Genomic DNA, 26,096 nt, shown 5'->3' with positions numbered 1-26,096 from the left:
TAATTTCTATCATGATACAAAACAGAGACAACCCTTCATGAAAATGATTCCATCCCTACCTGAGCACATATGTTCTGAAAATTTTTTCATATGCTCAATTGCGTCTTCAAATTTCTTCACCATTATTAAGTCCGAGCTTGATTTTACAAGCGGTGATAGTTGCATTTTATCAGCTTCCCCGGACCCTATCACAACGATATGAATATTTCGTGATTTTAAAGTTGCCGCAACATCTTCCAGAGGTTTTTTCATGGAGATGGGGGACTGCACGCCATCAGTGAGAACGAATAGTAATTTTGGTATAGACTCTTCTCTCATGCCATTTTTGGTAGAAAACATTTTAGTGGCAGCGACATCAAGGGCCTGGTCTAAATGAGTTGGACCACTAATCATCGGTAACTCTTTCACAAGCATTTGAAAGTCTTTCAGCGAATAGAACCTATTGAAGTTTTTGTACATCGCAGCCATTTCGCTATACAATATTACACTGGCATGACTCTTGTTTGATGCAACTTGGAATTGCTCTGCGATGTTATTTATCAATTTCTTTTGACCATCATAGTTGCAATCTTTCATGCTCGAGGACGAGTCGACAAGGAAACCGATGTCGAATTTACAATTTTTTTCTGAAAAAAAAAGAAAACAAAACCTATAACTAAAAGTTTATCGACAAGTTTTTTGTCATACAGAGAGGCTTGGACGCGTTATGTTGTAGGATGTACCTTAACCATATATTTAATTTCATGGTAAGTGCGCTTCTGGTCAATTTGTGGAGTTCAGGAAAAATTTACTAGCAAAGATTTTTTCCACGTTATATAATTACATATACTATTTATCGCTTTGTGGTCTTGTCTGTAATAATAAAATGTGCTGACATGTAATATGATGCATATATAGGCTGATATAGTGATGTAGGAGTGTAGTTTTGTGTGTAATAATGAAAAGCGTTATCATAAAGTATGATGTATACAGCAATGTATAAGAGTGTGGTTTTGTGGGTAGTAATGAAATGTTATATTATACAATATGATGTATATAACGATGTATGGGGATTTGGGTAGAGTAAGAAAATTTATCACTATTTTTGGGAATGTTTTGGGAATGAACAGTAGACATATGAAAGAGCATTCGAATGAAAGGCGGTCGACCAAAATTACTTACTGAAACATTCTTTTCCATTGCCTGCATATCCATCACGGCAAATGCATTTATGTTTTCCGGCACTGGTGTCGAAGCATATGGCTTTTGGGTGACAATCATCAAATGGCGAACCACATATCTTATTTTCTGGAAAGAAATGCGTAATTTGATTGCGATTTTCTAGGTTTTTTTGATGTCATAACTACAACAAATACTTTGAGAAATCTTGAACTTATTGGTAAATATCAAAACTTAGCCTCTGCCAAGGACCACAATCTAGCCACCCAGTCAAATATTAGTTGAAATAAAGGTTATATAATTTCGTCAAACTGCAAACCCACAAAATATTGTTTAAAAATATAGCTAAGCAAATGCAATCACTCCTTTGTTTAGCTACATTCTTTTCTTGGTTTCAAAAAGCATTTTGAAACCTACCTATACAGTTCAAAAGTACACTTACTAGGGCAAATTTGAGGAAGGATTCTGTCAAAAACAAAAGATAAACCACTTGCATCATTTAACAAGAAAGCATTTTCTGGAGTTCGGACCATATCAATCAACTGCTTTTTTGCAACGTCGTTATCAAGACCAATACCAATAGCAATAATGTCGATGCCACGCTTGAAGAATGCTTTGGCTGCATCTCCGACGTAAACAAAACCACCTTTATTGTTTGTTTGATGACCATGAGTGATAACAACCACAGTCTTATGAACACCATCATCAAAGCTCCTTAGTCCTTCACTTGACACTGCAACATTACGGTAAGCTTCTTCCAAACCACGGTGTGTGTTGGTTTCGTTGTTATTTGATAAACTAATTTGACGTACGGCCTTGGCAAAGTTATTACGTATACCACTATCTTTGAGAGAAATGACCTTGTCAGCATTCTTGCTAAATGCAACTATGGCTGCCTGACCAAGAAGATGCTTGTTTTTATTCTTCATTCCAATCCCAAGACGTTTCGCGGCTCTTGAAATGAAAGAGCGAATCTTTTCAAATTCGTCTTTACTTAAACCAGATGATTTATCCACAACGAAGATAGTATCCGTCTTCGTAACACAAGGTTTAACGGCTGTAATGAAACACAATTGGCATTCCGACATTACATACCTCCTTATTTCCTCATTAAAACTATTGTTTGCAAGATTAACAAAAGTGTTAAATTAGAAGAGCACTAAGTTTTCAGTTTCTATCTCAATCTTACGCTCAACTCAAATTACATGAAAAAAACCCACTCAACTTACGTGAAAAAAAAACACCCAAATTATATGAAAAAACCACCCAACTTACACGAAAAAACCCAATTTAGCTACGTGAAAAAACCCCAACTTGGCTACGTGAAAAAACCCAACGTACGTGAAAAAAACACCAAACTTAAGTGAAAAAAAAACACCAAACTTACGTGAAAACACATCCAAATTACGCGGAAAAAAACCCAACTTACGCGAAAAAAAGCACCCAACTTACGTAAAAACTCAACTTACGTGAAAAAACTCAACTTCCTTGAAAAAAAACACCCAAATTACATGGGAAAAAAATACCCAACTTACGCGAAAAAAAACCCAACTTAGCTACGTGAAAAAACCCCACCCAACTTATCTGAAAAATCCCAACTTACGTGAAGGTGGAGTTGTGACATTCAAAGCATTTGATGGTGGACCATAACCGGAAGCGTTTCTTGCTCTTACAAAAACTTCATAGGTTGTTTCCTCAACAAGATCAGTTAAATCCATGACAAGTGGTGAATTCGGGGATGGAGGAGTGCTGTTTTTGCATTGGCCACCACCATTATTAATGTCTTTATAACAAACTAAATAATCTATAACGTCAGATCGTATCATCTCATCCGGCAGACGCCATGCCGCACCAATAGTCGATGGATTCTTCGGTTTAAGCTCGTATAACACTGGTCCGAAAATCTCATTACCTTGAAAGTTAAATCGTACAATTTTGCTTATTATTCACCACATCTACCTAAGAATTCTTCAACAATAATGCGAGTGATTTGGACAATTTCAAATAAAACGACACAAAATAGTAATGTCAATAAACAAAATCACCAGGGGAGAAGGGGACAGTTTTTTGTACATCATCTTAAGTGCTTATGCAGATATGTAAAACCTTTGTATATCTTTTTGGAGGCGATGAGCTGTGAATTACGAAACATTTCAAACAGCCTTGGTAAAGTGCAGACTTTTACATCGTTAGTAAAAACACTTTTCACACATTAGAGGAAACTTTGGAGTTCTATTCCAAAAGAAGCTTGAGAAAGCAAAACCATTTCCCTTTTAAAATAAGCTTGGTACTCACATTGCTAAGTGAATTATATTGTAATCTAAGCTGTTCAGTTTGGGAATTCATATTATCTTTATCGAACGTAGTTTCAAATATTTTTGTACTTGACTTACAGTTCAGTTCAATACACGCCCCTCGAAGAAATCAGCTTCGGCTGCCCGGGGTTGGCGTGTACATATGAAGTTTCTATCCCATCTGTTTATAAAACATTGCTTCATTCAAAATAAAAATCTTAAAAATAACACGTGCACAATCAGAGTAAGTGGTAGAGCAGTCTTTCCCCTCCTTCTTCCCAAAGACTTTTGTATAAAGGCATAATATTTCACCAGGAAACGCGGCAATCATACAGTATTCTCAACGACATCACATTGTAAATATTTTGCTTCGTTTAGCACATATTACTAATTAGAGCATTTTTAATTTAAAGTCTCTGCGATGGAGGGAGGTGATTCTCGGTAAAAAGAGATATGTTGATTTTAATTTTTGCTTTTGCGCACGGGATAATACTCATATTAGGTATTGCAAAATTCCGTTAAACAAGAACAGCAAAAAAAACATTAATTAATGTGGATTGTGAACAACGCAAAATTTACTTTGGACGAAACAACAAAATGTCGCTTGCTTTGTTTCGCATTTTATGTAGTTTTTATAGCAGCAGTAATTAAGCTCATCAAGAAGCAGACAAACATAAGTGGAAGAAAAGATGCAATTATCAAACCTCTACAATTTTTTCCATCGCCTTCGTAACCATCAATGCAAGTACAAGAATAATTTCCAGGAGCAAGAGGTCGACAGTTGGCCATCTTATGGCAGTCGTGATTATTTCCACTGCACATATTGATTTCTTGAAGAAAAAATCAATAATCTCAATATACATTTTCATAAACAAACTGGGTGAAAAAAACAGTTTGAAAAAAAAAACACATTCGAATGTTGACATTTCATAACGATAAAAGAAAAACTACGAAATAATCAACTCTTGAAACATTAACGTTAACCACACTGTGACAGCCATTTCGTGGGGCGAGAAAATGGCGATTTTTTTATTGTAGTTCATGCAACTTAAACAACAGTGTGAAATAGAATTTTTAATCAATGTTTTCTGCTAACTTTTCAAATAAATTAAACGACGTAGAGGCGAAATTGAATTCAGTATGTCGCAAGCTCAAAAAGTAGCGATGTAAACATAAACAAACGCTCGCAAATCATCTTGGCAGACACACATTCTTTAAGTAAAGTTAGGTAAAAAAAGATCGTTTTCTGAATGAAGTACAGGTGACAGAAAATGACAAAAATTATTTGAACATAATATAAGTTCAATAAAATTTCAAAACATGCAATATGCAAAAGTGTAGGATAATCATATACATTCATAGTGGACAGAAAAAATATGGACCAATAACACAAAGCAAAGAAAACATTAAACAAAAAACAAACCTGTACAAGTTTTTCCATCTCCAGTGTAACCTTCATTACAAGTACATGTATATGTTCCAGGTCCTGTATCTTGACATGTTGCATAAGGACTGCAATCATCTCTTGGTGTGCCACAAGTCTTTATTTCTAAAGCAAAAAACATAGCACAACTAGTTACTGAGTTCTACCATCAAATTTAAACATAAACAAAGCAATAACAAAAAACAAACCTGTGCAGGTTTTTCCATCTCCAGTATAACCTTCATTACATGTACATGTATATGTTCCAGGTCCTGTATCTTGACAAGTTGCATAAGGACTGCAATCATCTCTTGGTGTGCCACAAGTCTTTATTTCTAAAGCAAAAAACAGATCACAACTAGTTACTGAGTTCTACCATCAAATTTAAACATAAACAAAGCAATAACAAAAAACAAACCTGTGCAGGTTTTTCCATCTCCAGTATAACCTTCATTACATGTACATGTATATGTTCCAGGTCCTGTATCTTGACATGTTGCATAAGGACTGCAATCATCTCTTGATGTGCCACAAGTCTTTATTTCTAAAGCAAAAAACAGATCACAACTAGTTACTGAGTTCTACAATCAAATTTAAACATAAACAAAGCAATAACAAAAAACAAACCTGTGCAGGTTTTTCCATCTCCAGTATAACCTTCATTACATGTACATGTATATGTTCCAGGTCCTGTATCTTGACAAGTTGCATAAGGACTGCAATCATCTCTTGGTGTGCCACAAGTCTTTATTTCTAAAGCAAAAAACAGATCACAACTAGTTACTGAGTTCTACCATCAAATTTAAACATAAACAAAGCAATAACAAAAAACAAACCTGTGCAGGTTTTTCCATCTCCAGTATAACCTTCATTACATATACATGTATATGTTCCAGGTCCTGTATCTTGACATGTTGCATAAGGACTGCAATCATCTCTTGATGTGCCACAAGTCTTTATTTCTAAAGCAAAAAACAGATCACAACTAGTTACTGAGTTCTACCATCAAATTTAAACATAAACAAAGCAATAACAAAAAACAAACCTGTGCAGGTTTTTCCATCTCCAGTATAACCTTCATTACATGTACATGTATATGTTCCAGGTCCTGTATCTTGACATGTTGCATAAGGACTGCAGTCATCTCTTGATGTGCCACAAGTCTTTATTTCTAAAGCAAAAAACAGATCACAACTAGTTACTGAGTTCTACAATCAAATTTAAACATAAACAAAGCAATAACAAAAAACAAACCTGTGCAGGTTTTTCCATCTCCAGTATAACCTTCATTACATGTACATGTATATGTTCCAGGTCCTGTATCTTGACAAGTTGCATAAGGACTGCAATCATCTCTTGGTGTGCCACAAGTCTTTATTTCTAAAGCAAAAAACAGATCACAACTAGTTACTGAGTTCTACCATCAAATTTAAACATAAACAAAGCAATAACAAAAAACAAACCTGTGCAGGTTTTTCCATCTCCAGTATAACCTTCATTACATGTACATGTATATGTTCCAGGTCCTGTATCTTGACATGTTGCATAAGGACTGCAATCATCTCTTGATGTGCCACAAGTCTTTATTTCTAAAGCAAAAAACAGATCACAACTAGTTACTGAGTTCTACAATCAAATTTAAACAGAAAGAAAGCAATAACAAAAACAAACCTGTACAAGTTTTTCCATCTCCAGTATAACCTTCATTACATGTACATGTATATGTTCCAGGTCCTGTATCCTGACAAGTTGCATAAGGACTGCAATCATCTCTTGGTGTACCACAAGTCTTGATTTCTAAAGCAAAAAATCAAATAGCTCTAAAATCTGATACAAAATGAAAGAATGCAATAACAAAAACAAACCTGTACAAATTTTTCCATCTCCAGTGTAACCTTCATTACAAGTACATGTATATGTTGCCGGTCCTGTATCTTGACATGTTGCATAAGGACTGCAATCGTCTCTTGATGTGCCACAAGTCTTTATTTCTAAAGCAAAAAACAGAGCACAACTAGTTACTGAGTTTTACAATCAAATTTAAAAAGAAAGAAAGCAACAACAAAAACAAACCTGTACAAGTTTTTCCATCTCCAGTATAACCTTCATTACAAGTACATGTAAAAGCGTCAGATCCAGTGTCTTTACAAGTCGCATAAGGACTGCAATCATCTCTTGGTGTGCCACAAATCCCTTCTGCTATAAGATCAGGCAAAATCACATACTTGAGCAAAAGATAACATGACAAAGCAGATCATCACAGGTTTTTAGATGTAGATCGTCCTGGTTAGTAAAGTCCTGAGAAGGACTGCTGTTGTTGATGCTGAATAACGTTGCGACAATCTTAGCAGTAGTCATCTTCAGAGTAAAATGATTATGACTACCTCTCAAGATGACTACCGCTAAGGTTGTCGAAACGTCAGTCAACATCATCAACAAGAGTCCTTCTGTGAACTCTACTAACTTGGACGATTTACATCTTCGAACATGAAACGATACTCCCGAATTTAAGTTAAAGCAGATCATAAGTGACATTAAAACAGTTTACGTTTTCATCATAAAACAGATCGCAGTTTCGTGTGATTAAATTTATAAATTTGGCAGTACTTACTAGGACAAAATTTGGCAATTATGCTTCCAACTCGTGAAAGTAATTCATTGAAGTTTGATGTGATGATAGCATTTTCTGGACGTTGAACCATGTCCCTTACTTCTTGTTCAGCTGCTTCCGTCTCTAAAGCAACACCAATTGCAAATACATCCATTTTTCTGTTAAAGAAGGGCTTCATAGCATCACCAACGTAAACATATCCTCTGCGTGGTGATTCAACTGTTTGTTCACCATCCGTAATAACCATCATCATTTTCTTTACATCATCATCATCTTCTCGATAACCTGCTTTTTTAATTGCGACTTCTTTGTCAGCAAGAGCTAATCCATGATGAGTTTTTGTTCTGCCACCTCGCAATGGTCCGGGCATGCTGTCAACTATACTATAAAATTTATCTTTGTCTTGACTTTCTGCTAAGGTGATCCTTTTTTCACCCACTTCACTAAATGTAACAATGGCAGCCTGTCCAATTATTTCTCCTTCATCATTTGTTTCACCAACTCGGAGATCTTTTGAAATAGTTTTAACAAATTCACGCATTCTGTCGAAATCTTCACTTCTTATACTTGCTGATCGATCCAGTACAAAAATGAGATCTGTTTTTGGCTTGCACGCAGCTAAAAATTAGCAGAGGTTTTTTATGATAGTTAGAGCTGAGTAATTTTAAATCTTATTCTATCTCTTACCTGATTTATCGTTGTCCTTAATAGTAACATTTACAGGATCACCAACTGTTACTCCGGGAGAAGAAGTAGATATAGAGAGACGAAACACTTCATCTGGTTCAACAAGATCATCTTCAATTGTGTCAATAAATATTCTTTTTGTTGTATTATCCCCAGGTTTAAAAACAATGTCCACGGTCAGAGGTAAATAATCTGTATGGTGAGCACTGTTGGGAATTGACGTCACTCTAGAATTTGTAAAGTTTTCAGAAGTAAGAAACCCAGAACAAACATTTTAAAATTTTCATAATAACAAGCTCAACACAACTATTTTAAAAGTTCCAATATTATGTAACTAATGCAACTAGACATAAAAGAGCAACACAGATAGCCAATGTAAGCAATAGTTTTTAATGACAAGATCATCCTAAAATTACGTAATGCCAAAAACGAATATTTAATAAGCAAAATGATAATAAGCCTTTTAAACAAAACAACACATGTATAAAAATAAATCACAGAAAAAAGCGGAAATTCTGAAAGGTTCTGTTGCACAGAGAAAACAAGAACAAGATAAAGTATTTATATGTCCAAATATACGTTAATTTAAAGCATTTGAAATTGCAAGCTCCCTGCCTATATGTTTTCTTAATACAACATAAGCTACGCTTTAAATCCTAAAGGTCAAAAATGCTAAGGCACGCACTCAATAACCTCGCAAACATAATTTCTCCAACGGTTAAAACAAGCTCATATATTCTGAAGAAAACACGCATATAATCTATAGAAAATTGGAATATGATTTATAGCTAACAAGCACATGATCTATAGCAAACACGCTTATAATCAATGGCGAAAACGCTTATAATCAATAGCAAACAAGCAAGCAAAACACTACTTAGCAAGCTTAAGTAAGTTTCAAAACTTAATAAAAAAAGATAAACGTATGATGTCCTTACAATGTAAGGTCTATTAAACATAAGAGCAAAAATGACTCTAAAAGGAATAAAATAATTAAACTTACGTAATCGTAATAGGCTCAGTAATGTTGCTTGAACTAATAGAAACCTCGGGATAAGCCGATTTTCCCTCTTCTACCACATATCCAGTTTGTTTAAATGTAACTGAAACACCTAAAATTAAAAATAAATTAAAAAAAAATAAATTAAAAAGAAAATAATAATAACTGTTTTAGAAAAAAATCACAAAAACCTTGGCAAAATTTCCCATCTCCACTATAACCATTATTACAAGTACATGTAAATGTTCCAGGGCCGGTATTTTGACAAGTAGCAAAAGGACTGCAATCATCTCTTGGTGTACCACAAGCCTTTATTTCTAGAGAAAAAAGGGCATAACTAGTTACTGTGTTCTGCAACTACTTTTAAAACAAAATAAGGCAATAATGATTACAAACCTGTACAAGTTTTTCCATCTCCAGTGTAACCTTCATTACAAGTACATGTATATGTTCCAGGTCCTGTATCCTGACAAGTTGCATAAGGACTGCAATCATCTCTTGGTGTACCACAAGTCTTGATTTCTAAAGCAAAAAAAAAGAGCACAATGAGTTCCTGAGCTCTAAAATCAAATACAAAATGAAAGAATGCAATAACAAAAACAAACCTGTACAAATTTTTCCATCTCCAGTGTAACCTTCATTACAAGTACATGTATGTGTTGCCGGTCCTGTATCTTGACATGTTGCATAAGGACTGCAATCATCTCTTGGTGTGCCACAAGTCTTTATTTCTAAAGCAAAAAAAGAGTACAAATAGTCACTGAGTTCTACAATCAAATTTAAAAAGAAAGAAAGCAATAACAAAAACAAACCTGTACAAGTTTTTCCATCTCCAGTATAACCTTCATTACAAGTACATGTATATGTTGCCGGTCCTGTATCTTGACATGTTGCATAAGGACTGCAATCATCTCTTGGTGTGCTACAAGTCTTTATTTCTAAAGCAAAAAAAGAGTACAAATAGTCACTGAGTTCTACAATCAAATTTAAAAAGAAAGAAAGCAATAACAAAAACAAACCTGTACAAGTTTTTCCATCTCCAGTATAACCTTCATTACAAGTACATGTATATGTTGCCGGTCCTGTATCTTGACATGTTGCATAAGGACTGCAATCATCTCTTGGTGTGCCACAAGTCATTATTTCTAAAGCAAAAAACAGAGCACAACTAGTTACGGATTTCTACAATCAAATTTAAAAAGAGAGAAAGCAACAACAAAAATCAAACCTGTACAAGTTTTTCCATCTCCAGTATAACCTTCATTACATGTACATGTATATGTTCCAGGTCCTGTATTTTGACATGTTGCATAAGGACTGCAATCATCTCTTGGTGTGCCACAAGTCTTTATTTCTAAAGAAAAAAACAGAGCACAACTATTTACTGAGTTCTACAATCAAAGTTAAAAAGAAAGAAAGCAAATAACAAAAATCAAACCTGTACAAGTTTTTCCATCTCCAGTATAACCTTCATTACATGTACAAGTATATGTTGCCGGTCCTGTATCTTGACATGTTGCATAAGGACTGCAATCATCTCTTGGTGTTCCACAAGTCTTTATTTCTAAAGCAAAAAAAAGAGTGCTAATAGTTACAGAGTTCTACAATCAAATTTAAAAAGAGAGAAAGCAACAACAAAAACAAACCTGTACAAGTTTTTCCATCTCCAGTATAACCTTCATTACATGTACATGTATATGTTGCCGGTCCTGTATCTTGACATGTTGCATAAGGACTGCAATCATCTCTTGGTGTGCCACAAGTCTTTATTTCTAAAGTAAAAAAAGAGTATAACTAGTTACTGAGTTCTACAATCAAACTTAAATCTAAAGAAAGCAATAACAAAAACAAACCTGTACAATTTTTTCCGTCTCCAGTGTAACCTTCATTACATTTACATGTATAAGTGTCAGGTCCTGTATCTTGACATGTTGCATAAAGACTGCAATCATCTCTTGGTGTACCACAAATCTCTTTTGCTAGATGAATAGAAGAAAAAATATTCTTGAAAATTTGTAGAAAATAATCATTATTGAAGTTTAAACAGGTATATTTAAACTTGTTGTTCAAGAAAAATTGATCAATACTTACAAGGACAAAATTTGGCAATTATGCTTCCAACTCGTGAAAGTAATTCATTGAAGTTTGATGTGATGATAGCATTTTCTGGACGTTGAACCATGTCCCTTACTTCTTGTTCAGCTGCTTCCGTCTCTAAAGCAACACCAATTGCAAATACATCCATTTTTCTGTTAAAGAAGGGCTTCATAGCATCACCAACGTGAACATATCCTCTGCGTGGTGATTCAACTGTTTGTTCACCATCCGTAATAACCATTATCATTTTCTTTACATCATCATCATCTTCTCGATAACCTGCGTTTTTAATTGCGACTTCTTTGTCAGCAAGAGCTAATCCATGATGAGTTTTTGTTCTACCACCTCGCAATGGTCCGGGCATGCTGTCAACTATACTATAAAATTTATCTTTGTCTTGACTTTCTGCTAAGGTGATCCTTTTTTCACCCACTTCACTAAATGTAACAATGGCAGCCTGTCCAATTATTTCTCCTTCATCATTTGTTTCACCAACTCGGAGATCTTTTGAAATGGTTTTAACAAATTCACGCATTCTGTCGAAATCTTCACTTCTTATACTTGCTGATCGATCCAGTACGAAAATGAGATCTGTTTTTGGCTTGCACGCAGCTAAAAATTAGCAGAAGTTTTTATGATAGTTAGAGCTGAGTAATTTTAAATCTTATTCTATCTCTTACCTGATTTATCGTTGTCCTTAATAGTAACATTTACAGGATCACCAACTGTTACTCCGGGAGAAGAAGAATTTAAATACAAAAGAAACTTTTCATTTGGTTCAACAAGAATATCATCAGTTGTATTGATAGGTATCACTTTAGGACCTTCGTCGCCAGGATTGAAAACAATGTCCACTCTCCGAGGTGTATAATCTGAATGGTCTGCACTTCTGGAAGTTGTCCTAAGTCTAACATTTTATATAAATTTTAAGTAAAACTATGTAAACGTATTTTAGTAATGGAGGTTGAGGCATCGGTTTACGGGATAATGTATTGTTAACAAAAAGTTTATGATAAGAATTGATAAATAAAAGAAGAAAAAAATTTGAGTGAGTATTTCAAAAAATATTTACACATATAATTAAATATTTTATAATTACAACTTTTTTAAACAAAAAATCTCTCAACTTACGTGATTGTGATGGGTTTAACAATACGGTCAGCACTTATAATAATTTCTGGTAAGGCAGGTTTTCCTTCAACTACAGTATATCCATTTCGTCTAAATGTTACTGTGACACCTATAACGACCACAAATTTGATGTCACAACAACTGAACAATACCTGTATATTTTTAGGAATCAACCAAAAAATTTTTGCAGTTAACCTGCATATTTTTAAATGTTATTGCTTTATACAGCTCTTCTGATTCTTTGTTCCTGCACATTTCAAACGAATCATTCTACAATTTTTGTCTGTAAATATTGCAATATCCTACTGTATGAATTCAAATTTTATAATTTTTGTGTGCATGTATTACGTAAAGCACAATTTCAAAGTAGCTTTAAGCACTTAAAATTAAATCAAAAATCTGATACGCATCAACTAAACTTATTGAGAGTTAAAACACTAATGAATGTATCGTGCAAATCTTTTCCAGTTACGATATTACCCATATTTAGATACCTTCACAGACTTTGCCATCTCCAGTGTAACCTTCATTACAAGTACATGTAAACGTTCCAGGTCCTGTATTTTGACATGTTGCATAAGGACTGCAATCATCTCTTGGTGTGCCACAAGTCTTTATTTCTAAAGTAAAAAAAGAGTATAACTAGTTACTGAGTTCTACAATCAAATTTAAAAAGAAAGAAAGCAATAACAAAAACAAACCTGTACAAATTTTTCCATCTCCAGTATAACCTTCATTACAAGTACATGTATATGTTGCCGGTCCTGTATCTTGACATGTTGCATAAGGACTGCAATCATCTCTTGGTGTTCCACAAGTCTTTATTTCTAAAGCAAAAAAAGAGTGCTAATAGTTACTGAGTTCTACAATCAAATTTAAAAAGAAAGAAAGCAATAACAAAAACAAACCTGTACAAATTTTTCCATCTCCAGTATAACCTTCGTTACAAGTACATGTATATGTTGCCGGTCCTGTATCTTGACATGTTGCATAAGGACTGCAATCATCTCTTGGTGTGCTACAAGTCTTTATTTCTAAAGTAAAAAAAGAGTATAACTAGTTACTGAGTTCTACAATCAAATTTAAAAAGAGAGAAAGCAACAACAAAAACAAACCTGTACAATTTTTTCCGTCTCCAGTGTAACCTTCATTACAAGTACATGTAAATGTTCCAGGTCCTGTATCTTGACATGTTGCATAAGGACTGCAATCATCTCTTGGTGTGCCACAAGTCTTTATTTCTAAAACAAAAAAAAGAGAACAAATAGTTACTGAGTTCTACAATCAAATTTAAAAAGAAAGAAAGCAATAACAAAAACAAACCTGTACAAATTTTTCCATCTCCAGTATAACCATCATTACAAGTACATGTATATGTTGCCGGTCCTGTATCTTGACAAGTTGCATAAGGACTGCAATCATCTCTTGGTGTGCTACAAGTCTTTATTTCTAAAGTAAAAAAAGAGTATAACTAGTTACTGAGTTCTACAATCAAATTTAAAAAGAAAGAAAGCAATAACAAAAACAAACCTGTACAAATTTTTCCATCTCCAGTATAACCTTCGTTACAAGTACATGTATATGTTGCCGGTCCTGTATCTTGACATGTTGCATAAGGACTGCAATCATCTCTTGGTGTGCCACAAGTCTTTATTTCTAAAGTAGAAAAAGAGTATAACTAGTTACTGAGTTCTACAATCAAATTTAAAAAGAGAGAAAGCAACAACAAAAACAAACCTGTACAATTTTTTCCGTCTCCAGTGTAACCTTCATTACAAGTACATGTAAATGTTCCAGGTCCTGTATCTTGACATGTTGCATAAGGACTGCAATCATCTCTTGGTGTGCCACAAGTCTTTATTTCTAAAGCAAAAAAAAGAGAACAAATAGTTACTGAGTTCTACAATCAAATTTAAAAAGAGAGAAAGCAACAACAAAAACAAACCTGTACAAATTTTTCCATCTCCAGTGTAACCTTCATTACAAGTACATGTAAACGTTCCAGGTCCTGTATCTTGACAAGTTGCAAAAGAACTGCAATCATCTCTTGGTGTGCCACATGTCTTTATTTCTAAAGAAAAAAACAGAGCACAACTAGTTACTGAGTTCTACAATCAAACTTAAAAAGAAAGAAAGAAATAACAAAAACAAACCTGTACAAGTTTTTCCATCTCCAGTGTAACCTTCATTACAAGTACATGTATATGTTGCCGGTCCTGTATCTTGACAAGTTGCATAAGTACTGCAATCATCTCTTGGTGTGCCACAAGTCTTTATTTCTAAAGCAAAAAACAGAGCACAACTAGTCACTGAGTTCTACAATCAAATTTAAAAAGAGAGAAAGCAATAACAAAAACAAACCTGTACAAGTTTTTCCATCTCCTGTATAACCTTCATTACAAGTACATGTATATGTTGCCGGTCCTGTATCTTGACATGTTGCATAAGGACTGCAATCATCTCTTGGTGTACCACAAATGTTTAATTCTGGTAAAAAATTGTAAGAAGATTTTTAGATGCAGAGTTTTATAAACGGTTTTAAAAAGAAGACAAGGCAATAACAAAAAACAAACCTGTACAAGTTTTTCCATCTCCAGTGTAACCTTCATCACATGTACATGTATATGTTCCAGGTCCTGTATCTTGACATGTTGCATAAGGACTGCAATCATCTCTTGGTGTGCCACAAATCTTTACTTCTAAATTAAAAATGAGATTATTTGTTCTTACATATTAGCACTGCCATAAAACAGACAACAGGAAGCGCAGTATAGGTTCGAAAACACTACAAAATAGAAAGTTGTAATCTCATCGAGCTACTGATATTTTTTATTTTTTTGCATGCTATGTAGAGTATATTCAATGAATTTCTTTATGAGAACGAATTTGAAAATGATGAAATCCCGATTCACTTTCAATCAGTGTTACTTCTTTTGTAATACGAATTTACACATTCTATTAAGATGAGTCTATATGATGGCAAATTGTGCTTGCCAGTATATTACCATCCAAAGCAGAGACTTACTTTTCACATGAATTTATAAACATGATACATAAATACTGAAAGAGAAAGGGTCGAAAGCAGAAGCGCAATGTATATTTTGCCAAATAAATTAACACTGTACGAGCAAAAGCAAATTTCGAATTTGACTAAAAATTAAATACAATGTCTTTCAGGTAGTTCAATGTATCAAAACTATTTCACAATCACCAAGATGAAGAAGATTGTCCTAAGGAGCATCGTGAAGTTTATCAATAGCTGCATGACGTATGTTATGTACAATTTTATAACACGATTGATCTCAAGACAAAACAACCACAAAGAAGAAACTCAAAACTCTATCATAACAATAATAGTTGTAGCAAAAAAAGCTTGTCAATGCCTTTATAAGAAATTCCTTTATAACAGCACCAACCAAAACAAATGTTGTACAATCACTTTCACATTACACATAAATTTAAGCGATGAACAGTTCGTTACTTATAATCTAGGACCTACGTGTGCATTCCTTTCCATCTCCTTGGTAACCTTCTTTACAGAGGCACTTGTAGCTGTCTGGGCCAGTGTCACTACACGTTGCATGCTCATGGCAATCATCTCTGTCAGTTCCACATATGTCTAACGCTAATAATGACAATTACACAAAAAATTCATCAGTTTATCTTAATAATGCTATCATTCCTGACAGTTGAAAGAATATTGCCAAAAGCTATAAGTGTTGCAAGTCATAAGTCGTGGGCTGGATGCTAGAAAATTGAATTGCATTATTAACAAGGTTGTTGGTGAATCCTCCTATCACTCTTAACTTTCTCCTACACCAGAATTTTTAGATAGACTGACAAATTTAAAGTTGTTCAGTTTCTCTGTAAATAAGATTATTACAACCGATGATGCAATGAGACCTTTGTAATCGGCAACGATAGCCAATCATAATTCACACAATTTTTTAAATAGTTTTTTTTTTATGAAAAAAATGCATTTATATTTTCATTTGCGTATACTTCATACAAAACTAATTTCAACTTGCATGGCAAAAGTTAATTAATAAAATTGTAATAAAATGGCACCATTTCTACCTCGACAAGTCTTTCCATCACCAGAATAATTTGGCTTGCATTTACAACTGTAAGTCCCATTTCCATTGTCCGTACAAGACGCCAGATATGGATGACAATCGTCAGCCAAGGTAGCACATTTGAATTGAGCTGAAAATAATTTATTTGATTAAAATTCGCATTTTCTTTCAAAGATTCGACTGGCAGATATTACACATGTTAGCAAGATCCCTTTTTAGGAGAAACTAAAGACATTGTAAACAATAACGATGACTATCACACTCATTGACTTTGACAATAAAAGGAAAGGGAGGGAAGAAGAGCTTGGGACGGCCTTTCTTCGCAGTATTAACTTGAGTTTACTGGCGCAGTAAAAAATGTTTAATGGTATGTTCAATTTGGCGATGTTTATCTAGAAAATGCACGATTGTCTTTAAAAATTGGGTATACGATTGTTTTGAATGTTTATGGCTACTTTTCACAGCATACACAGTAAGCACTCTTTGTGCTATAAAATACATTCACGAAATTTTCTCAATTTTGTAGATTTAGAGGTAGTTCGTCCACTTTTACTGCTAAAATTTCCTTGAAAGATTTGCTCCTTAATTTGGTTACCGCAAAAGTGGTTTTTCCGTAACTCAAATCGGCTTCTACCACATTTAATTTTGGACAAGTTGTTATGCCCCCTTCAAAACTTCATGTAATAACAACATGCACTCAAAGAAATATCACTCGTGATTGAAGCGCGAAGCCTTTCGCAGAAATAAGTTTCCCATAGACTATAGAAATGATATCTTTATTAAATTAAAAGGACTTACCAACGCACTTCTTTCCGTTGCCAATGTATCCATCTTTACAAGTACACTCATAATTAGGGGGAGTGGTGTCTTTACAGACTGCGTGTTCAGGATGACAATCATCTCTCTTTGAGCCACATGTTGAAGGAACTATAAATTACGTCATCACGAAAGTTACAATATACATGTAGCAAAAATATTTCATGTTTGATCTGTAGAAAACAGTGCAAGTCCATTTTGTTAATTGTTGGGAAGCAATACAGTAAGCAAAGATAATAATCAAAACAGAGATGGCGGACTTTTCTTAATTTACTTACTCCAAAAGTGTTGGTAGTTGTACACATTAGATTATATTTATTTTTAAGTCATAATCAAGCAAATTTTCAAATTCATAATCAAAGCAAGCCAGAGGTCCTTTAGTACATACAGAAAAGGAATGCACTGCTGAAATGTGATTTTCTAAGCCAATCAAAGTGCGCAACTTCACCGGAAGAGGCGCTAAAAATACAAGAAACCCAGTCGACCATGCTACTATGTAAAGAAAAATCAAACAAAACCTCGAACATTATTTAAGATGAGAAAAAGTTGCAAAGATGAAACCTGGGAACATTTTGGTAAAGTCAGAACGAAAATTAAATCGCTATACTGAGGTAACTTGTGAAGGATAATGTCATAATTACCTGGACAGAAGCGGATTAAAAAGTCGTCGACACTTTCAGTTAACTGTTCATAACTTTCGGTAAGGAGAGCATTAGCTGGTGATCTAACCATGTCTCTAACTTCTTGTTTCGCCTTATCGTCACGCAGACCAACGCCAACCGCGAACACATTCAAATATTTACGGTTATGGAATGGTATCATTGCTTCCTTTACAGGCAAGAAACCTTCATAAGGAAATTAGGAAACAACTAAAGCAACGTAGACTTCTCAAAATGACGTAATGATTACCGGATGAAGAAGTCGGCATTCACAAAAAACTTATACTAAGTTTAAAGAATAAAAATACATGTGCGTTAACGCATGACTTCAAGTGTCTTATATCCCATCAAAAATGTAGCCGTTACCTTTACACTTGTTCTGTTAATGATGACTAACAAAAGTATAGACTCTGAGTGAAACTATAAGTAGCGACAGCAGAAACTTTGTCTACTTTATCATAGAATAATTTGTGTGTTATGTCTTCCACAAGCATGGAATCATTTCAGGTACGTGTGTTAGGTTGTAAAAAGATGTGATCGTGCTTTGTTATACAAAATAAACGGAATTAATACAGGTATAACTAATCCAAGTAGGAAAGAAGATGTTTCTTATAAAGAGCTCTAACAAAAAATTGCAGCTATTTGCCAAGACATCATAATCAATGCAGTTATTAAAGTTAAACACGAATCTTTGGAATAGGCACAAAAACACGTTAAAAATAATTCACAAGTCGATCATAGGCCAAACAAATAATTTAAAGTAATAATAAAGATTAATGGAAAAGATGAATTAAAAGAAATTTTTGGCAGCAATAATGAAGTCCCTCTTTCCTACCTCTTCGCCTTGATTCTTTAGTCTGTTTTCCATCAGTTATCACCATGAATACCTTCAGGACACTTGGATCATTTACACGTAAACCAGCTGCTTCAGTAACCAGTTTCTCATTAGCCACCTTAAGAGCTTTGTGTGTCTTGGTACGACCGCCAGAATATGGTCCGGGCATTTCTTTAGCAACTTCAACAAATTTTCCAGGTTCTTGACTTTCTTTAAGAGTTATTCGCAATGTACCCTCTTCGCTAAATGTGACAATAGCACCTTGACCAATCACCTTGCCTTCATCATCTCTTTCCCCGATCTTTAATTTTTGGCCAATCTCAACAACAAAATCCCTCATGAGTTCATAATCCTGGGGGCGAATGCTTCCAGAACGATCAAGTACAAGTATCAGATCTGTTTTCGCACATTTTGCTTTGGCAGGTGAAAGAGCTAGAAAAAAATATTAAGTTGTCAATTTCCATATTTCTCTATATTATAATGATGCAGTTGAAGTTTTCATAAATGCACACAAAGCATTTCTACATTTTTCTCTTACAAAAATATAGCTATAGTAAAGTGATTACATTTACATTTGTTAAATAATTTTAAGGTGGTCTAACCATATTCAAATACACTGATTCAATTGAAACATGAGATCCGTATATTTTTTTGTTCGCGATTTGGACTTTTTCTTCGTGAGTGCACATGGTGAAGTGTAAATTTATCTAAGTGTAACGTATAGCTTTTTTTAATATCTTTCTCAGAGATGCAAAGGTAAATGTGCCACGACTAATGTGGGATCCACAAAAATGGACGTTTGCTAAAACTTCTTAACAAGTGCATGTACTTTGATACGGCAAAGTATCCAAAAATACATAAGTTCTTCATACAATTATCATAATTTACACAGACATAGACATATTAACATATTCATAACACATTATGCAAGTTGTTTTAAAAAGTTGCCACAAAAATTTTATTTCAGAAACAATTCCTTCTCTAACAGTTGTAACCACAACGAAATCAAGCTTAGGTTTTTGTATTGATTACATTATTTTACCTTGGCAACTTCGTCCACTGCCAGTATAACCTGCATCACAATAGCACATGTGCACGCCGGGACCCATGTTAATACATGACGCATTTTCACCACAATCATTGAGATCAGTTTCGCAATTATTAATGGCTGAAACAAAAATTGAACAATTAATCAACAAAAGCTGCCGTAGATCGTCACGCTGTATTTTAAAACTTCACTGAATGCTTTATCAAATAGCTAAAATTTTTGTATGTTGCATTCCTATTAACAATTTTATTACATTTTCAAAACTTCTTGCTCTTTTCTCTGTCGTTTGATACGAGTCTAACTAGAAATTTTGCCTTTCCACAAGGAATGAATTTTCCTATGAACATAAATCTTTTACCAACTTACTCCTCACCCGCATTTGCACGCCGTTTATGAGAAACTTCAGTCAATATATGCTATTGTGCCATGGTATATGTACTGGGAAGTCAAAACAGGCCCATTGTTTCACACACATACTTCTGTATAGTATCAAATTGGTTGATATATGAATGACAACAAGAGAGAGTCAAAGTTAGAGCAGGTCGAAAGGCAATATAAAAATAATATTTAAAGGTGTTTAAGTATTTTGGACCAGTTATTAGATATGATACGACTTCTCTTTTCTAAAACATTCAATTATTTTGCTCAGTTGACAGCAGCTCTAAATTCTAAACTATAGAGAAATGCATTTTAGAGACTCTGAGTTTGAAGCCAGTCCATTTATGATAACAGAATGACTTTAAATGAAGGCACAACAAGCCAGAGTTTATTCTAAAAACTAGAAGCTCTATTATACAAGCATGCGAATAGATCTCTCACCCAAACAAGTCTTTCCATCTCCAGTATAGCCATCGTTACAAGTACAGGAATATTCACCAGGTCCGGTATCTGCACACGTGGCATACCTGTGACAGTCATCTTGTGGAGTGCCACAAATCGCTGCCACTAAAACAAAACACAATAATTTACAGAAGATAGAGAAAGGAAAACATGTTTATGTAAAATGATCTGCTCACATTTTCGGAACTATGAATGCGCAAAAGAAGTCAAACGTATAGCAAATATGATACTTTTAATGATGCATAATTATCGATGACTTTAACCTGATATCTGAATCTAAGTCTCCACATTAGTATAGGTAAAATAGAATATCATGCCATTGAATTCTGGACCTCCACTTTAGATGAGCCTTTACAGCAACACTAGCTACGTATGAAATATATATATTTCATTTGGCGCCAAACTCCATAATATTTTTTGCTGCTTTTTTAGTTAAGGTAAATGCAGCGTAGATTAGAAACAGCCGTGAAATAAATTTCTTTTAAGTTTTCTCCAGCAAGACAATAAAGACATTGTATGAATGTATACCGAATAAGTCCGTATAATTGTTCATACTTCGTGGTGATATATTATGAAAATTATTATAGCTATTTTCCACGAAAGCTGTTCATCAAAATAATTATTAGCAAAAATCCTGCAAGCACACAAGTTTTCTAGTAAGAGAATAGAGAAACTGCTCTACATACCTTCATTGTCTATGATCTCAACAGATGCTGGTCTTCCCACAGAAACTCTTGGAACATTTGATGTCAAAAATACAGTGAACTTTTCTTTGTCTTCTAACAACTCATCGTCTGTGATATTAATTTCAACGTATTTGGGACCACTTTCACCAGGTAAGAATGTAACTGGCACTGATGTTTTAGAGTAATCTGAAAGACCTGCAGTATTTGGACTTGTCTGTAGGCTATAAAAAAATATTTCTAATGAAGAACGTTGTCAAGGTGTGCATAAAAACCCGGAGTTCCATGTCACTTGGAATAAAAGATTCGTATCTTAACTAAAATTAAGCAGTTTTGCAAAATTTTAGCGTAAAATGTCAAAAATATTTCTTTCCTAAAAGATTGCTTAAAAAATAAACGCGTTACGCAATTGTATATCACACACAGATATGTTTTTGATGTCTTACATGGTTAAAAATATTTGTTACATTGATGTGCATTTCATTATTTACCTAATCGAGGCCGTAACGTCATGCAAGCACTTACTTTACTTTAACGGGAATATCAGATTTCCCTGATGATAATTGTACAGCCACTCTTGCCTTTTCATTTTCGTTTGTAGTGTACAAAGGTTTTGAAAATTCAACCAGAACTTCTGCAAATTACCAACAAGCACAAAATCAAGAAAAACACAACTGACCTTATTTATCGTACGCATATTTTGCGGCATCTGATTTACTTCACACTCAAAACTGTGATAAAATAACTATCAAACTTAATTTTAAAGAAATAGTGCTTGCAAACTTGCAAAACCTTCCTATAGCTTGAGTGAGCATTCAAGAAGCGTCTTTTTATATTTCATTTCATTTCGGTATGGAAAAAAACTTTGTGTGATCATTTTTGGGGAACGTAAAAAAGACATAACAACTTAAAAAAATCTTTCTGAAATAAAAAAAAAATTGTTGAAGTCATGCACTTTGTAAACCATCACGAATTAAGCAAAATGTAACATGATGAAAATAACTCAAATTTACCATCATTATCCAAAATTTTGACTGTAGAAGGCTGGCCGAGTTTCACAGAAGGAACAGATGACGAGATGAAAGACACCGAGAATTCTTCTGGGTTTTCGAGAAGGTCGTCGTCATTGATATCGAATTCAACAAATTTTGGCCCATTTTCACCGGGAGCAAATGTCACATTTAATTCCCGTGGAGTGAAATCCTTCCCAGCTTCAGCTGACATGGGAGAGGCGGACAAGCTGTGGCAAAAATCAAACTAAACTCAATTTATTCTTGTTTAAAAATTGAAATTTGCTCATACTTTATTACTAAAATAAGATTAAAGACTACTTAGAGCTAGCAACCCTCAATCAACTACATTAAAAAGGTGTGGAATATCTGAACAATATAACTGCATTTTTCTCGCTGGCTGGAGCACATGTGAAGCAACATGATACCAAAACATTATCATCACATTGCCTTACTGTTAACCTTACACCTAAGGATTTTCTAATAGAAATCGCTACGAGTCTTCTTAATTCATTCAAGGGCAAAAGAACGAGTCGACTTACCGAACTGTGACAGGAATATCAAAGCTTCCATTTGTCACCTTCACATTAACAACAGCCTTCCTATCTTCAGGTATCTCATAGACAGATTTGGAAAACCCAATAGCAGCCTCTGTGTGAAGAAATAAACAATTAAAGAGGAAATTGAGACTGTGCGTAAAAATTTGTTTTTGCTTTCACTGTGCCTATAAAACATTTCCCATAAATTTCAATTTGTAAAAAAAAACAACAGCAATTTTTTTACGTTCGCCTCCTTAATTAAGCCCACTTTCCACTAAAATTCCTGCCACCAACATACCGTCGTTATCTTCAATGTTTATCACTGTAGGTTGAGAAAATTTAACTGCAGGCGAAGAAGACGACACAAAGTTCACGTAATAAAATTCTTTTGACTCCACCAAAGAATCATCGATGATATCAAATGGGACAGTTTTTGGTCCCTTCTCACCAGGCAAGAACGTTACATTCACAGTCTTTGCTACAAAATCAGCCTTCTTAGCAGACCCAGGGCTTGTCGATAACCTTGAAAAATAGATATTTGTGTTAATATTATTGGATTTTATAACTTAGTCAATACATTAGTGAAAAGCACGTCTTAAAAGCAAACGCGTTTTTCCAAACATACTGAAATGTGTTATTCCTGTCGTCTCCCTTTTTTCCTACTTAAATCACAAAGAATCCAGGTCCTAGATTTATCAATTTTTGTTAAACAAAATTGCTATTTGTATGTTTTTTTTTCATCCCATAGAAAGGTCCCAATATAACTACTTTAAGGAGGCTCCCTACAGTTACTAAGCAGGGGACTGGTGACAATTCGCATGCGCATATTGTGCTCATGTCGAGTGAATTATTGTACATAGACGCCTGGCTGAGCTGACTTTATTGAAGATTTTCTGGTTTTTCTTTCGGTGAATTTTGTTAAACGTTTGTGTGGATGTTTATTACAAAAAAAATATAAAATACGCAAAATAGAACAATAAGTTTTCATGTAGCCGAAATTTTCCAATATCTTAAAAAATTATTTATAGAATTCCTTCAATGTTAAGCATAATGTTTCATGAAGGAATAACAATCGTCACGTAAAAAATCAAAAAAATTCACCGAATTCACAGAAAAAGAGATACGGTCAATTCTTTTAAAACTAGACAATCAAAGTGCAAAAGAAAATGAGACATGGTTGCCATAACAGTTATCCTATTCTTTAGACTGGCATTCTTGAATATTCCCGCTTCATATTTCTAAAGTTTGAGTGTATTTGATGAAAATATTGTCGTAAGTGAAGGCTACCTGAAACACCCGAATCTCGGGTGTCTGTAGTGAGCCACCTTAAGGTGAAATATTCTTTGAAAATGCTTTGAGATTGGCTTTATATATTGTGTAGCAATAAAATAGCGCCAAGTAGGTGAGTCAAACGTGTTGCAGAGAAAATGTTTTCTTACTGAATTGTTGTTGGCTCGGTGACACCTCCTCTTGATAATTCGATTTCGACAGCAGGTTGCTCGTTTTCACGAACACTGTATGAAGCTCTCTTGAATTGAACCACAACCTCTAAAAATATGAGAAATAATTTATGAGAGACTTTCTCGACAAAAAGATGATTTGTATATTCGATATTTTGAATCATCCTATAACCTCATCGTTAATAGCTTTATTATCGCATTCGTAAAGTGGAAAAAAACTACAAATAACCAACAAAAATATAACAAAACGATAGAAAAGTGCTAGGTTTTTACACAATCTTTTATAGACTGTTATCTCAAAAGTGACACACAAATTTAAAAGCAGACCTATCAGCAATGCATGGAGGATTATTTTCAAGAGTTATAATGACGTTTTAAACCTTGTAAAAGTGCTTGCGTACAAGACAAGTTTACGCGCAAATATTACATTATGGTTACTAGTACCACAGTAAATACAAATAAAAATATATGCAAATACCGTCATCATCCAAGATATTTATAGTGACGGGATTTGTCCATGATACAGCTGGTATCGAGGAAGATTTGATCGAAACATTAAAACGCTCAGTTCCCTCCACCAACAAATCATTAATAATATTGAAATTTATTTTTTGTGTTGCAACATCTCCTGGTTTGATTGTGACATTGACTGTCTTTGTGACAAAATCTACATCTCCTGACGCGGTTACAGGGACTGTTTCTAGACTGCAACATTAAATAGACTATTTGTGAAATTTTCTATCAATTATGGAAGGAAGGTAACTCTCAAAGAGACTATAGCATTAAAAATGCGACCATATTGTTGATGAAATAAAACCTATTTCTAAAACTAGAGTGTTACCTAATAGTCACTGGATGTGAAATGTTTCCGGACGCCAATCCGATCTCGACTGTTACATTTTCACTCTCAAGTACGTCCTGGGAACGTCTTGTAAATCCAACAACAGCATCTGAAAGTAGAAACTATTCGTAAAACGCATATACATGCACAATGTTGAATGACCTCACAAAAATTTCACTGGAGTAAAACGATCTTCCAGAATAGCAAAAGTAAAGTACGTACACTTCACATTAGCCAATTATACGCATCATATTACAGTAGTTAAAAACTACGGGAATTGTATTTAAAATTCTGTAACAGCCCTCAAGACTAACCATCGTCATCCTGAAGATATATATTGACAGATGTCGGTGATCCAAGCTTGACTGCAGGCTCTGATGATGAAACCATAACAACCTTAAATTCTTCGATTGGTTCAACAAGACCATCGTTAATTATCGGAATGGTTATTGACTTAGGACCAGACTCTCCTGGTTCAAATGTTACGTCAACCGTTCTTGGCAAATAATCCTTGCCACTGGAAGCAGTCAATGGTTCTGTAGTTAATCTAAAACGGGAAAATTGTGCTTTGATTCATAACTAGACAACAACTGAATGCCTGCCCACCCCTTTCCAAAAAATGGCTCACGGTTTTGCGATATTAAGAACGGTCATCACTCCAGTCATCAAAATATCTAAAATCTTGGACGAATAAATGATTAGGCAGTTTAACGTAACGACACTTAAAGAGCAACGTTTTTCATACTTTACTTTCCAGTCAAACGTCTCATTTACTAAGATTTTTTGCAATGCACCATTGAGCAACGGACCATCCAGAAAAACACACTAGCAATTTCTACATAATTAACCGCATGCGGGAAGGGGCATCAAAAATTTTAAAATACTAGG

The 26,096-nt window shown here is 34.3% G+C and overlaps 1 protein-coding gene across 50 annotated transcripts in view; it reads right to left on the bottom strand.

The window, feature by feature from the left end:
* The window catches only part of LOC124440255, an 80,797-nt gene that overhangs the window by 1,192 nt on the left and 53,509 nt on the right, over positions 1 to 26,096 (bottom strand). For 3 of the 50 annotated variants that reach the window (XM_046990567.1, XM_046990568.1, XM_046990569.1), the window contains exons 32-89: positions 25,523 to 25,755; positions 25,209 to 25,317; positions 24,846 to 25,072; positions 24,347 to 24,455; positions 23,206 to 23,429; positions 22,911 to 23,019; positions 22,372 to 22,598; positions 21,884 to 21,992; positions 21,362 to 21,582; positions 20,655 to 20,780; positions 19,830 to 19,955; positions 18,788 to 19,219; positions 17,935 to 18,138; positions 17,276 to 17,404; positions 16,479 to 16,607; positions 15,901 to 16,026; positions 14,975 to 15,100; positions 14,763 to 14,888; positions 14,555 to 14,680; positions 14,347 to 14,472; positions 14,139 to 14,264; positions 13,932 to 14,057; positions 13,725 to 13,850; positions 13,517 to 13,642; positions 13,310 to 13,435; positions 13,103 to 13,228; positions 12,896 to 13,021; positions 12,402 to 12,510; positions 11,951 to 12,177; positions 11,265 to 11,882; positions 11,027 to 11,152; positions 10,820 to 10,945; positions 10,612 to 10,737; positions 10,402 to 10,527; positions 10,193 to 10,318; positions 9,986 to 10,111; positions 9,779 to 9,904; positions 9,570 to 9,695; positions 9,365 to 9,490; positions 9,177 to 9,285; positions 8,174 to 8,400; positions 7,487 to 8,104; positions 6,949 to 7,074; positions 6,741 to 6,866; positions 6,547 to 6,672; positions 6,339 to 6,464; positions 6,130 to 6,255; positions 5,921 to 6,046; positions 5,712 to 5,837; positions 5,503 to 5,628; positions 5,294 to 5,419; positions 5,085 to 5,210; positions 4,876 to 5,001; positions 4,157 to 4,282; positions 2,762 to 3,070; positions 1,601 to 2,215; positions 1,162 to 1,287; positions 60 to 626 (exon numbers count right to left, since the gene is read on the bottom strand). In XM_046990567.1, coding sequence (XP_046846523.1) covers positions 60 to 626; positions 1,162 to 1,287; positions 1,601 to 2,215; positions 2,762 to 3,070; positions 4,157 to 4,282; positions 4,876 to 5,001; positions 5,085 to 5,210; positions 5,294 to 5,419; positions 5,503 to 5,628; positions 5,712 to 5,837; positions 5,921 to 6,046; positions 6,130 to 6,255; positions 6,339 to 6,464; positions 6,547 to 6,672; positions 6,741 to 6,866; positions 6,949 to 7,074; positions 7,487 to 8,104; positions 8,174 to 8,400; positions 9,177 to 9,285; positions 9,365 to 9,490; positions 9,570 to 9,695; positions 9,779 to 9,904; positions 9,986 to 10,111; positions 10,193 to 10,318; positions 10,402 to 10,527; positions 10,612 to 10,737; positions 10,820 to 10,945; positions 11,027 to 11,152; positions 11,265 to 11,882; positions 11,951 to 12,177; positions 12,402 to 12,510; positions 12,896 to 13,021; positions 13,103 to 13,228; positions 13,310 to 13,435; positions 13,517 to 13,642; positions 13,725 to 13,850; positions 13,932 to 14,057; positions 14,139 to 14,264; positions 14,347 to 14,472; positions 14,555 to 14,680; positions 14,763 to 14,888; positions 14,975 to 15,100; positions 15,901 to 16,026; positions 16,479 to 16,607; positions 17,276 to 17,404; positions 17,935 to 18,138; positions 18,788 to 19,219; positions 19,830 to 19,955; positions 20,655 to 20,780; positions 21,362 to 21,582; positions 21,884 to 21,992; positions 22,372 to 22,598; positions 22,911 to 23,019; positions 23,206 to 23,429; positions 24,347 to 24,455; positions 24,846 to 25,072; positions 25,209 to 25,317; positions 25,523 to 25,755 — 10,397 coding nt within the window. Of the gene's footprint in view, positions 1 to 59; positions 627 to 1,161; positions 1,288 to 1,600; positions 2,216 to 2,761; positions 3,071 to 4,156; positions 4,283 to 4,875; positions 5,002 to 5,084; positions 5,211 to 5,293; positions 5,420 to 5,502; positions 5,629 to 5,711; positions 5,838 to 5,920; positions 6,047 to 6,129; positions 6,256 to 6,338; positions 6,465 to 6,546; positions 6,673 to 6,740; positions 6,867 to 6,948; positions 7,075 to 7,486; positions 8,105 to 8,173; positions 8,401 to 9,176; positions 9,286 to 9,364; positions 9,491 to 9,569; positions 9,696 to 9,778; positions 9,905 to 9,985; positions 10,112 to 10,192; positions 10,319 to 10,401; positions 10,528 to 10,611; positions 10,738 to 10,819; positions 10,946 to 11,026; positions 11,153 to 11,264; positions 11,883 to 11,950; positions 12,178 to 12,401; positions 12,511 to 12,895; positions 13,022 to 13,102; positions 13,229 to 13,309; positions 13,436 to 13,516; positions 13,643 to 13,724; positions 13,851 to 13,931; positions 14,058 to 14,138; positions 14,265 to 14,346; positions 14,473 to 14,554; positions 14,681 to 14,762; positions 14,889 to 14,974; positions 15,101 to 15,900; positions 16,027 to 16,478; positions 16,608 to 17,275; positions 17,405 to 17,934; positions 18,139 to 18,787; positions 19,220 to 19,829; positions 19,956 to 20,654; positions 20,781 to 21,361; positions 21,583 to 21,883; positions 21,993 to 22,371; positions 22,599 to 22,910; positions 23,020 to 23,205; positions 23,430 to 24,346; positions 24,456 to 24,845; positions 25,073 to 25,208; positions 25,318 to 25,522; positions 25,756 to 26,096 lie in introns of those variants that run through there. The other 47 variants (XM_046990570.1, XM_046990612.1, XM_046990589.1 and 44 more) reach the window with 47 other exon arrangements.

Source organism: Xenia sp. Carnegie-2017, unplaced genomic scaffold, assembly GCF_021976095.1.
Source record: "Xenia sp. Carnegie-2017 unplaced genomic scaffold, XeniaSp_v1 HiC_scaffold_2, whole genome shotgun sequence".
NCBI lineage: Eukaryota > Metazoa > Cnidaria > Anthozoa > Malacalcyonacea > Xeniidae > Xenia > Xenia sp. Carnegie-2017.
The sequence above is the reverse complement of the archived record's forward strand: the minus strand, read 5'-3'. Positions and strand labels throughout refer to the sequence as shown.